General features: G+C 39.5%; 1 protein-coding gene across 3 annotated transcripts in view; it reads right to left on the reverse strand.

Moving 5' to 3' along the window:
• BBS2 (Bardet-Biedl syndrome 2) overlaps window positions 1–12,923 on the reverse strand; it is a 68,523-nt gene that overhangs the window by 20,504 nt on the left and 35,096 nt on the right. For all 3 annotated transcript variants that reach the window (XM_078438728.2, XM_078438729.2, XM_078438727.2), the window contains 4 exons: window positions 7,938–8,165; window positions 3,147–3,272; window positions 2,820–2,882; window positions 1,942–2,019 (listed from right to left, as the gene is read on the reverse strand). In XM_078438728.2, the coding sequence (XP_078294854.1) occupies window positions 1,942–2,019; window positions 2,820–2,882; window positions 3,147–3,272; window positions 7,938–8,165 (495 nt within the window). The remainder of the gene's footprint in view (window positions 1–1,941; window positions 2,020–2,819; window positions 2,883–3,146; window positions 3,273–7,937; window positions 8,166–12,923) is intronic.

The following is a 12,923-nucleotide window of genomic DNA, read 5'->3' on the forward strand; positions in this document are numbered from 1 at the left end:
ACAATTTTATAAAGTTCACATTTTCATAACCTTAGCTCTATTTCATGTTCTCCTGTCCTTTTCTAGGATTTAGGAAAAAGGTGTTTCCAAAGAATGCACCTTCCTCACACGTAGCATTGACAATAAATAGAAATCCAACAAAATCTGAGTGATTCCCACCCAACAGGAAAAGATTTACTACAAATTTGAATGAAAGAAAAACGATAATGCAAGACACAGCATCTACTGACAGGTGACTCTCAAGTTGGCTTTTTTTGGGGGGGGTGGGGGACGGTAGGAAGTGGCAAACCCCATTAAGAACCTAATGAAAGCTAAGGATTCTCTCTTCAAAAAAATCACACATTAAGCACATACACTTAAACAGAACCTCCTAACTTTCAATAGGGTCATTAATTTTCTCTACCTATAACTAGCAGTTTATAATTACAATAACTGTGAATATATGTTACTTTTTTTTAAGTTTTTTTAAATGTTTTTATTTATTTTTGAGACAGAGAGAGACAGAGCATGAACGGGGAAGGGTCAGAGAGAGAGGGAGACACAGAATTCGAAGCAGGTTCCAGGCACTGAGCTGTCAGCACAGAGCCCAACACGGGGCTCGAACTCACGGAGTGTGAGATCATGACCTGAGCTGAAGTCGGACGCTTAACTGACTGAGTCACCCAGGTGCCCCAATAACTGTGAATATATAAAAAGTATAGTAGAACTAAGTAAAAATCTATGATCCTCACTATAAGATAAAGGTATATTAGCTAAACCAAGGATAACACTTTGTATATCAATATGCAAGTTTTGCTTTTTGGTCTTTTTTTGTAGTGGAACAGAAGCCCGACTTTCCTAGACAGCTTTTGTAAGTGGCAAGACGCAAAGACAAGTGGTCAAGATGGGCCCTGAGGCCAGTGCCTCAAGCTTTCTGATCTAGACCCAAACACGACCTGAATAAATTTTGCAGGATCCCAGCAAAATCTGACTACTAAGACTCCCTTCTGTTGTTTTTTTCTGCCTCTCTAAAACGTTCACAAGCCACTGCTCGTTTATCCTCTTCTCCTTCCTTTTTCAGAATATCCTAATTCGTTTTTCTGTTTCCATCTTGCCCAATCCTGGGGAACCAGCAGCATATAAATATCCTAAGAATGCCAAAACTACAACGGATAAGGGCGATCTGTAGACAAATGAAGTTTAAAGTTTTCAGAAACATCCCAGGTTCTATTCCATGAGCAATCCTAATCACGGAGAAACCCACGGGTTTCCAGTTCTCCAACATCTGATTTTAAGTTTACCTTAAAAAAATGTGCCTAAGAAGTACTTAATCTGAATGGAGAGGGAACGTTTTAAAACCTTCGTTTGTGTACTTCATTCAAGCCCATTTAATACACACGATGAGGAGGAGGCGGACAATCTTCAAATCCTGACCACACCACTTCGCAGCCATGTCTGTGTTTGAGTAATTGAACAAAGGAACTTAACACCAGTTTCCTCATCAGGAAAACAGAAATAATAAGATCTTCCTACTAGGGCTGTTGTAGGATTAAATGGGTTAGTTTACCTAAAGCACTTAGAACAGTATCTGGCATATATTAGGTGCGCAATAAATGGTCACCATTATTAGTGTTCTTATTATTAATATGTATTAACTCATTAAAAGAAAGGCCTTTAAGTACTCAACAATTTTTCTCTATTTAATCAGTCTGTTCAAAACGTATCTTTTCTCTTCCCCAGCGGCCACCCCTGCCTCCCCCCAACTCTGAAAATATACCTTGATACAGGATTTTTAAGTGCGTCTTTCTCTGTAACACGCAGTTCTGTTCAATCTCCACAATTTTTACTTCAAAACTGTCTGGGTTGTGAGAAGATATCCCAGCACCCTTGTCAGATGTGACATTTCACTGTGCTGATCTATCTTGCCCACAGTTACCATGATTCTGAGGTGGCACTTCTTACCTCTGTTTCTGTCATTTCTGCTATAATCTCATCTTCTTTAAAAACTCGGATATCAAAATCCTCTGATCCGACAAGGAGCTGAAAAGAAAAAGAATCGTGCGTATTTAGTTCAACAAGCAAACACAGCAAAATTTCCATAAATGAAACAAAAAATGTGCACAGTACTTAAAACACTGCTCCTGCTACCCAAGATCTGCTCCCTATAATCTGATAGTCAGGAAGGTTCCTTCTACTGCGAAAGTCAACACCGTCGGTTAGTGAAGAAAAGGTGGCCACTACAGACTATCCTTCCATGTGGGCTGCACATCCTTCCAGAATATGTTCTTCCACCAAGCACCTGAAAATGCTCCCCATTCTCTGCCCACAGATGGAAGCCCGGTTTCAAATGCCAGAGACCAGTATCCACGGACAAGAGACAGGTAAGCCGGTGCCCAGTACAGCACTTGGCTGGCTACTCAAGAAGCTAACTTCTAGAGTAACCATTAGAATACCTTCAAAGGCTAAGAGCCAATCTCTAAAACTTTCAGATTCCTGAAAAAGTCACAGTTGAAAACTACTTACAATTATGGTTTCAAAGCATCCGAAGGCAGCTGTAATTGTGAATATGGCTGTGGTCCCATCAAATGCTCTGCCCCCCCCCCCCCCACCGCCCCGTCCTGTGTCTTTGCAACATTACGGCCTTGATCTTTACATCAGACAAATACAACTGATTCATTGTTCAAAAGAGAAAGACAAATGAGGCCAGTTGGCTTGTCATTTAGGCAACAGAGCACCAAAATCAACTAGAGAAGTGTTAACTTCTCTTAACCACTAATGTCACTGTCAAGGGGAAATTATTCAGCTGAGCACACAAGATAAGTATCTCCTCCTCCACACACCTCTTTCTTACCATCACCGTCAAAGTCACATAAGGCCAAGGAATGAACGTTATCTCCAGTAACCTGAAAATAAAACCAAAACTCATTAATATGCCATCTTTTTTCGCTTAATCCAAATGCATTAGCTACATGAAAGAGGATTATACAAACCACCAATGGGTGTTATTCAAATTACAAATGTTCTTTTTTTATGTACAGAATTAGAAAACATGTTTCTATTTTGTTTTTCTTATTCATTACAGCCAAGGGTAAAACAAACAAACAAAGCATAAAGAACATTAAGTGAAAATGTTTGGGAGGATTAAGAGAATGTTTTGTTCTGTATACCGTCCAAAAGAGATCATTTCCTTCGTGATCAAAACCCTGCAGAGCACAATTTCCACCAATAATCGCAAGAGGAGAGGAAATGTCCCCCAGTGTTCCCAGCACAATTGCATTGGCCCCATCTGCAACCTAAGAAGGAAAAAAAAGACATAAAATCTCAGATACACTGATGCACAGGCACAGTGGACATAAAATAGATCCTCATTTTTATTTGGACACTCAAATCCCTCTGTTGTCATTTGTGAGAAGCCACGTGGTCTCGTGAGAGGCAGCCCAGGACTGTCCATTGAGGACAGTCACTGTGGCTTATTTGTGCTTCTACCAGGATGAGCACAGATTCAGGATCAACTCAGGCCACTGGCCTCTCACACTAATCTGCTGCGATAAACTGCTACAAAATCCAAGGCTCTCTAGAACTACTAGTTCTAGGGGCCCAATTCTTGACAGAATCAAACTTACGCCTTTTAAACACCCAAACTTTTGTAATCTATTTTAACCACTTTGCATGGAAATCTTTTTATTGCTTATTACCCAGTTCTCTTGCTACTAGTCCTTTTACTTGTAAAGTTACTAAGAATTCTGTACAAAGAGTAATAAACCATCCAGAATTAATAAATGTCCCAGACTTCTTGAATAAAGTATATAAGCATAATTTAACTTATTTTTAGAAAATTCAAGGAAATCTTTGGAAATACTAACTGTTTATTATTAGGAAAACAGTCCTTATTTATATAACCTTTATGTAGGAAAACTATTTAAAAATTGGCTATAAAAGAAAGAAAACTTATGAGAAATCAAAACTGCTAAATGGCCAATAACTCAAAAGACAAAGTTAAAAGGTAAACAATAAACTGGGAAAAAATACCTACAATATATGAGCCAAAGGACTAATTGTTTTTTAAATGAGCTAATAAAAAGCAAATAAATAAGAAAAGGGTAAACACCCCAAGCCAAAAAACAAACCAAACAAACCAAAAAGAAAACGAAAAAAACAAAAAATAAACAAACAAAAAGGCAATTCACAAGAAATACTAATCACCACCAAACATGAAAATCCTCATTCTCACAATATATCATTTTTCATTTTTAAGATTAGAAAGATGAAAAATAACAAGATTATCCATTGTTGGTTGGGGTGTGATAAGACAGACACTCTCATATTCTGAGGGGAAGGTGGAAAACAGTAGTCTTTATATAGAACAATTTAGCAATATTCATCATTTAAAAAAGATTTTTAACTCAGTAATTCCAAAGCTCAATTCTTGACACCATTAATTTTATGTGTCAACTTGGCTAGGCCATGGTACCCAGATAGTTAATCAAAAACATCATTATAGGCATTTCTGTGAAGGTATTTTTTAAAATGAGATTAACACTTAAATCAGACTTTGAGTAAAGCAGGTTACCCTCTATAATGTGGGTGGGTGGGCCTCACCCAATCAGTTGAAGGCCTTAATAGAAAAAAGACTGAACCCCTGGAGAAAGAATTCTGCCACCAGACTGTATTCAGACTTAAGTTTCAACATCAACTCTTCCCTGGATCTCCAGAGAATTTGCCTAACCTGCATATTTTGGACTTGCCAGCCTCCACAACTGCATGAGCCAATTTCTTAAAATAAAGCCACCAATCTCTCTCTCTCTCTCCCTAGAAGTATATATACACACATACACATCCTACACTCAATTTCAGTCTTATACAAAAACATAGGAAGAATATCTTTGTGATCCTGAAATAGGCAAAGACTTCTCAGGACAGAAAAAGCACCAACTATTAAAGAAAAAAAACTGAACAGCTACACTTCAACAAAATCAAAAACTTTTGCTCATCAAAAGACACGTACTTATTGGAATGAGCCACATACTGGGAGAATATGTTTGTTACATGTATTGTTATTTGTTATATATATTGTAAACATTGTTTTATATAAATATATAAGAATTTGTATATAAAAAATCTATAAATCAATAGTATATACAAACTACCAATAAAAAAGGCATTTTGTATATTTGTATATGTATATTTGTATAAAGAAAATCTATAAATCAATAGTGTATACAAACTACCAATAAAAAAGGCAAAAGACCTAGACATTTCACAAAAGAAGACACACGACTAGAAAATAAACACAAGAAAAGGTGTTATATATCACTGGTCATGAGGGAAATGCAAAATGAAGCCAAATACGACACCACTTCATACCTTAAAATGGCTACAATTAAAAAGATGTTGACAGAGTATGGAACAACTGGAACTCACGTACATCGCTGATGGGAAGTGTGAAATGGTACAACCATTCCTAGGTGTCACCCAAGATAAATTAAAACATATACCCACAAAAAGACAAGTACCGAAATATTTCTAACAATTTTATTAATAACTGACCAAAAGTAGAAATGACTCAGTATGTCCATCCTACATGTCTATGATCAGAAGAATGGATACACAAACTGTGTAATATTCACACAAAGGAATACTACTCAGCAACAAAAAGAACTACTGCTCTCTGCAAAAACATGGATGCCTCTCACAGACCTGCCAAATGCAAGAAGCCAGATACCCAAGAGTCATTCTGTATGATCCCATTTGTGTGAAGTTCAAGAACAGGGAAAGCTAAGCTAAGCTGACAGAAATCAGAACGGTGAAAGTCTGTAAGATAGAAGAAATGACTGGAATGGGGCACAACAATATTTCCTGAAGTGTTGGAAATGTTCTGTATTTTTATTGGGCATGTTGGTTACAGGGATCAAAACTCACTGAATAGTACGTGTAAAGTTTGTGTATTTCACCGTATGTACAATTTTATCTCAATTTTAAAATACAAAAAAAAAGGGTAATTGCATTTCTAGGAACTTATCCTTAGAAAATAATCAGAGAAATTGGCAAAGACATATGCTTATCAAAGTATCAACTGTAATACAGAAACTATGAAAATAACATAAATATGAAACAATATAGAACAGATTAAGCAAATTATAATATATTAACAAAATGAAAAAAAAAAACATAGAGCCTAGTAAGAATGATGCAGGGATATACAGTGACTTCATATAAAGATGCTCACAATAGGGGCACCTGGGTGGCGCAGTCGGTTAAGCGTCCGACTTCAGCCAGGTCACGATCTCACGGTCCGTGAGTTCGAGCCCCGCGTCGGGCTCTGGGCTGATGGCTCGGAGCCTGGAGCCTGTTTCCGATTCTGTGTCTCCCTCTCTCTCTGTCCCTCCCCCGTTCATGCTCTGTCTCTCTCTGTCCCAAAAATAAAATAAACGTTGAAAAAAAAAAAATTTAAAGATGCTCACAATATAGCATTGAATAAAAAGGCTGTGTGCAATAGCCAGGGAGTAGAGACAACACAAATGTCCATTAATGATGAGTGGATAAAGAAAATATGGCATGTCCATAAAATGGAATATTCTTCAGCCATAAAAAGAATGAAATACTGATACATGCTACAACATGGATCAACCTTGAAAATATCATCCTAAGGAAAGGAAACTCGTCACAAAAGACCATATATTATATGATTCTGTTTATATGAAAAGTCGAGAACAGGCAAATCTACAGAGATAGGAAGTAGATTAGTGGTTGCCGAAGACAGGTTGGGGGACAATGAAGATTGACTACTAATGGGTATGGGGTTTCTTTTAGGGATAATGAAGATGTTCTAAACTTGATAGTGGTGATAGCTGAGTAAGTCCCTCAATAAACTAAAACTATTGGATTGTACATTAAATAGGTGAATTGTATGGTATGTGAAGTATATTTTAAAATATCTTATTATAATAATATAAGTTAGAGGGTAAAAAAATGATCACATTTCATAAAAAATTTCACCTAGTGGGGTGCCTGGGAGACTCAGTTGGTTGAGCATCTGACTCGATTTGGGCTCAGGCCACGATCCCAGGGTCACGGGATCGAGGCCAGTGTTAGGCTTTGTGCTGAGCATGGAGCCTGCTTGGGGTTTTCTCTCTCTCCCCCTCTGCCTCTCTCCCTGCCTCGCATGTGCTTTCTCTCTAAAATAAAAAATGCATAAATAAATAAATAATTTCACTTAGTAAAAATCAGTTTAAGAGTTACGTGTTACCTCTAGATGGAGAAATTATGAGTATTTTTTTTTGTTTCCATATCTTTTCTATAATAAATATGAATAACTTGAGTATTAAAGCTGCAGTAGCCTAGGGGCACCTGGGTTGCTCAGTCGGTTACGTATCCGACTTCGGCTCAGGTCATGATCTCGCGGTCTGTGAGTTCAAGCCCCATGTCAGGCTCTGTTGCTGACAGCTCGGAGCCTGGAGCCTGCTTTGGATTCTGTGTCTCCCTCTCTCTGTGCCCCTCCCCTGCTCACACTCTGTCTCTCTCAAAAATAAATAAACATTAAAAAAATTTTTTTAATAAATAAATAAATAAAGCTGCAGGAGCCTATAGATGGCAGGCCACAGTAAGCGCTTGTCCTATAAACTACTATACTAAATTTTAATGCAAAGCCACCAGGAGGTCTGTTTACTGACTTCCTGGCTCTTGGCTGAGTTCTCAACAGATCTTGACAGATGGTGGTATCACAGATATACCTCATGGGAGACAAGCTGGAGTGTCACCAAGTGGTTACCAACCATGATAAAACAAGTAAGTGTCAAACAGATAATGCAGATGTAAATAGAAAAATCTCCATGTTGTTTACGTCACAAGAGCCATACGATAAGCAAACCAAAATAAATGTCTGATCTCTTTCAATCATAAAAAGCCAATGGACATTAATGAGTAACAGGAATATCATGGTTACAAAGGGGTATACTTGCCTCTCTGTAGAACAAATCTGAATTATTGTAGACATCATAAGCCAGAAGATTAGTCTGTGTCCCCACCAAAAGAGCATCATAGCCAAGTTCTGGGTTCAGTACTCCTGCAGTCAGGCAGCTGACTGCCTGGTTGATGTTGAGAAGTGAAACATCAGACTCCAGGGGGCTCTGGAAGACCCTGGATGCACTGACATGCTGACTCCGGGTATGAGGATTGTGAATAAAAACCTAAATTAAAAACAGTTAATTACATCCCCGTAAAATACCAAAACTGTAAAATTAACATACATTTATTAAGAGACCCATGGTATTAACAGATATCAACACTAACAAGAGGTCACTTTAACCACCTACAAAACAAAACACTCATACACAGTTATGTGTATTGCTAGCTTTCAACCACTATAAATTATGGAAATTCAGTGGTTCTTAGCCTTGCGAAGAACAAGGTAATGGACAAGATGCAGTTGTTGCTTCCAGGGGCAGCTTACAGGCTACCCACCAGCAGGATGTCAAGTACTCTTATGAGCTAGCCTCTTCCTGATCAACCTTCCAGAAGCGTGACCAGCTACAATGTGGTTGCTACACACTAAGAAGATCACACAGCATACAATAATAAACACTTCCTTTAGCATCTTTCATCCCAGCACCTCATAAACTCACTTCCTAACCTTTAAAACTGGCTGTTTTAGGGGTGCCTGGCTGGGTCATCTGGAAGAATGTGTGACTCTTGATCTCAGGGTTGTAAGCTGGAGCTCCATGTTGGGTGTAAAGATGACTTAAAAAATAAAACTTAAAAAAAAAAACTGGTTGTTTTAAGGGTTAAAACTGGTAGTTTCAAAGTCTGGCAGTTAGTAGATCTGTTTTACAAATGTAAACTGAGTCACACGATCAAGCTTCTTCAAGGTTTCACGGACCATACTAGTAAGACGGAATTAAATAATTAGTCCAAACTGAGCAGTTTCAACTACCATATATATACATACACACACACACACACACGTGTGTGTGTGTGTGTGTGTGTGTGTGTGTGTGTGTGTGTTATCCCAGAAGGGGTAACTGGATGTGGGGCAGAGGTATATTGGATACTAACATGGCTGTGGCCCCCAAAAGGGCACAGAACAAAAACAGACATGTAGTATATCTGTGGTATTAAAATTTCATTAGGGAGGGGCGCCTGGGTGGCTCAGTCGGTTAAGCGTCCGACTTCGGCTCAGGTCATGATCTCACAGTCCGTGGGTTCGAGCCCTGCGTCGGGCTCTGTGCTGACAGCTCAGAGCCTGGAGCCCATTTCAGATTCTGTGTCTCCCTCTCTCTCTGCCCCTCCCCTGTTCATGCTCTGTCTCTCTCTGTCTCAAAAATAAATAAACGTTAAAAAAAAATAAAAAAAAAAAATTTCATTAGGGAAATCTTCACAGTCTCTACGAAGAAAAAAACGGTGGGAAATACTGCACTAGGGACCCCTTAAGCCTCTTCCAGTTTTAAAATCCACTGACTTTAAATCAGTATTTCATCCCTTTGGTAGAAATCCAAATAGGACTAATTTTAAGTTATTACCTAAACAAGACAGCCTGTTCAACAACAAATAATTTTCAAAGGAATTGACTGGAAATACACAGAAAAGGTATGTAGCTATGGAATATCATGTTCATGTCCTCATTTGTGTAATACTTTATAATGTGCTTTAATAAGTGTTACTGCATTTGATCCTCACAGCAAGCTCGGGTTTACAGATGAGGTCAAAAAGGTTAATGCCCTTTCCCAAGGTCTGGCGACTGTTAAGTGACAGGGCGAAGACCTGAAGCCTGGCATCTGGTTCCAGACCCTACACTCTGGCCATGATGTCTTACTTCCTTTTATAACAGTTCGGAACAAAAGAATTCTTTCAGAGTCTCCCAGTAATTAGACAGGCTGGAGAACAGGAGGAGAAATCACTTTTGGACTTGCTGTGCATTGCTATTGGAACAGAGAGTTTGAGATTCCCAGGAGCCGACTTCTCCCTAGCTTCCCTCTTGCCGTTCTCGGGTTCCGGGAGACCTACCTGTCCCTCGGGCATGGAAAAAGCCAAGCTCAGTCACACAACAAATGGATCACTCTCTGTGACTGGCTGAAGTTCACACAACATTTATTCTAACTGAGGGGATACTAATGAAAGTAGAAATTCAACTGGTCCCCTCAGCCCCATGGGCGAGAGAAAAAATGTCCCCAGAGGAAAACACTAATGTTCATCTTGCAAGAAACCCCTTTTTAAAATATCCTTGCTCGAAACAAAACAAATAAAATCCTTGCTCAGGCTCAGAGGCCAGATTCCAGTAAGTCAGATTCACATTCTCAACAGAATCCTACTCATAATGTCAAAATCCTGTTTCTGGAGACGTGAGCTCCAACGGTCAAGGAGGGCTTCAGCCTTACCTGGAATGTTTAATTATTTTTAAAAAAGAATATATTCCGGGGGCGCCTGGGTGGCGCAGTCGGTTAAGCGTCCGACTTCAGCCAGGCCACGATCTCGCGGTCTGTGAGTTCGAGCCCCGCGTCAGGCTCTGGGCTGATGGCTCGGAGCCTGGAGCCTGTTTCCGATTCTGTGTCTCCCTCTCTCTCTGACCCTCCCCCGTTCATGCTCTGTCTCTCTCTGTCCCAAAAATAAAAAAAAAAATAAAAAACGTTGAAAAAAAAAAAAATTAAAAAAAAAAAAGAATATATTCCGGTATTACTTGGATCATAAAATACTACCGTTTTTAAATCTTAACATAAAATATCAGGTCATAAGTCCAGATTTGTTTAAAGTTCTAAAGAAAAGATCCAATTACACAGGCCACAGGACTTTCTCGTCCTCTGTCTCTTTTTTTCCAACTCCGGAAACAGACCTAGACTCCAGTGTCCCTGCCTTTCACTCTAGATCACATTCTAATGAAAGGGTTTCCATAAAAACCTCTGCCTGATCTTCCTGCTTCCACCGCTAGGCTTAGCTCCCTGCATCTCTGTTGCAGTACCAGCCAGTTATCCTTTAAAACATTAATCAAACCCCATCACCCAAAACAATGATGTTTACACGGCCTACAGGCCCTATATGATCCCGCCCCTGGCTACCTCACTGCTTCCCGCATTCCGTTAGAGCCCTCACTTCCCTGGAACACACCAAGCTACTTCCACCTCAAGGCCGTTGCACTTGCTGATCCCTCTGCCTGGAAGGCACTTACTCCACAAATATGTGGGGCTTGTTTCCTCCTTTTCTTCAAATCTCTGATCTACAATGATCTTATTAGAGGCCTAGGGATCACTCTGTCTAAAATAGCAATCTCCCATCATCTCTATCCCCTTACTGTTTCCACCCCCCCCCATGGAGACATTATCTGTTGTTATTTATATGTATATATAAATATATGTTAACATATAAATAAAATATAAAAATTAAAATTTACAAATATGATATAATACAAATATACGTATTTTATTTTTTCTCCCCCTGGTGTCTGGCTCCCGCTCTCAAATGTAAGCTCCAAATGGGTGAGGTTTGTCCCTTTCAACCTTGCAACTGCAAAGCTAAGAACAGTGTGCGGCAGTAGTAAGCCCTCAACACATTAGGGGTGGGGCCAATATTGATGGGACCTTTTCAGCCCATTTATTTAGCTGCCATGCACCCACAGAACTATACGAATTTCTTTTTGGCATTTGTCAGTACCTCTTAACAGTAACTAACATTACCACATGCCAGGTTCTGTGCTAGGGGCTCTACTACATTATACTACCTAATGAAAATGAATTGTAGGGGCGCCTGGGTGGCTCAGTCGGTTAAGCGTCAGACTTCGGCTCAGGTCATGATCTCGCGGTTCGTGAGTTCAAGCCCCGCGTCAGGCTCTGTGCTGATGGCTCAGAGCCTGGAGCCTGTTTCAGATTCTGTGTCTCCCTCTCTCTCTGACCTTCCCCCGTTCATGCTCTGTCTCTGTCTCAAAAATAAATAAATGTAAAAAAAAAAATTAAAAAAAAAAGAAAATGAATTGTAATGACTTTCTACTTATGTATCCCAAGGCATATTACATAACATACAACATAGGTAGAAGTGTCTTGAAAACTATAAACTGGGAGCCTGGGTGGCTCAGTTGGTTAAGCCTCCGACGCTTGATTTTGGCTCAGGTCATGATCTTGAGGTGGGTGGGATCAAGCCCTACATTGGGTCTCCACGTGCAGATGGCACAGAATCTGCTTGGGATTCTCTCTTCCTCTCTGCCCCTCTCCCCACTTGTGCATGCACGCACGTTCTTGCTCTCTCTCAAAATGCGTAAAGTTTAAAAAAAAAAAGAAAGAAAACTTTAAACCATTATATAAATATTAGCTTATTAAATCCACATTTTAAATCCACACTGGGTTGGGGGACCTGGGTGGCTCAGTCCGTTAAGCTTCTGACATTTGATTTCGCTCAGGTTATGATCTCATGTGAGATCTCATGTCAGCCTCTGTGCTGACAGCACGCGGCCTGCTTAGGGTTCTCTCTCTGTCTCTGTCTCTCTCTGTCAAAAATAAATAAACACTTTTTAAAACTCCACACTGGGTCAAGAACAGGTACTTTAACTTCATTGCCACCACTTTCTAGTTGCATGACCTCAAGCATTACTTTGAACTTCTCTGAACCGCTACTCTAATCAGTAAAGTGGGAGTAACAAAAAGAAAATAGCAATTAGCAATTAGTGGCTTATATGCCTACATTTCTTATATGCCAAGCGCTTTACATGTATTAACTTATTTAGTCCTTATAACAACCCTATGTGGCAGATACTATTATTACGAACTTTGCCCAAGGTCATGAAATTAGTAGGTACTAGAGCCAAGATCACCAGACCTGTGCTATGCTGCTACTCTTGGCATTGTAGCAAGGATGAGGAGATAATTAATGTAATGAAGCCTTGTCCCTATTAAAAGTTATTGCGCTTGGTGTCACTGTATTCCATGTATTTGGTCATGCCTCCATCAGTGCCTTGATTTGCCTTGTCT

This window comes from Panthera onca, chromosome E2 (genome assembly GCF_046562875.1).
Source record: "Panthera onca isolate mPanOnc1 chromosome E2, mPanOnc1 haplotype 2, whole genome shotgun sequence".
In the NCBI taxonomy this organism is placed as follows: Eukaryota; Metazoa; Chordata; class Mammalia; order Carnivora; family Felidae; genus Panthera; species Panthera onca.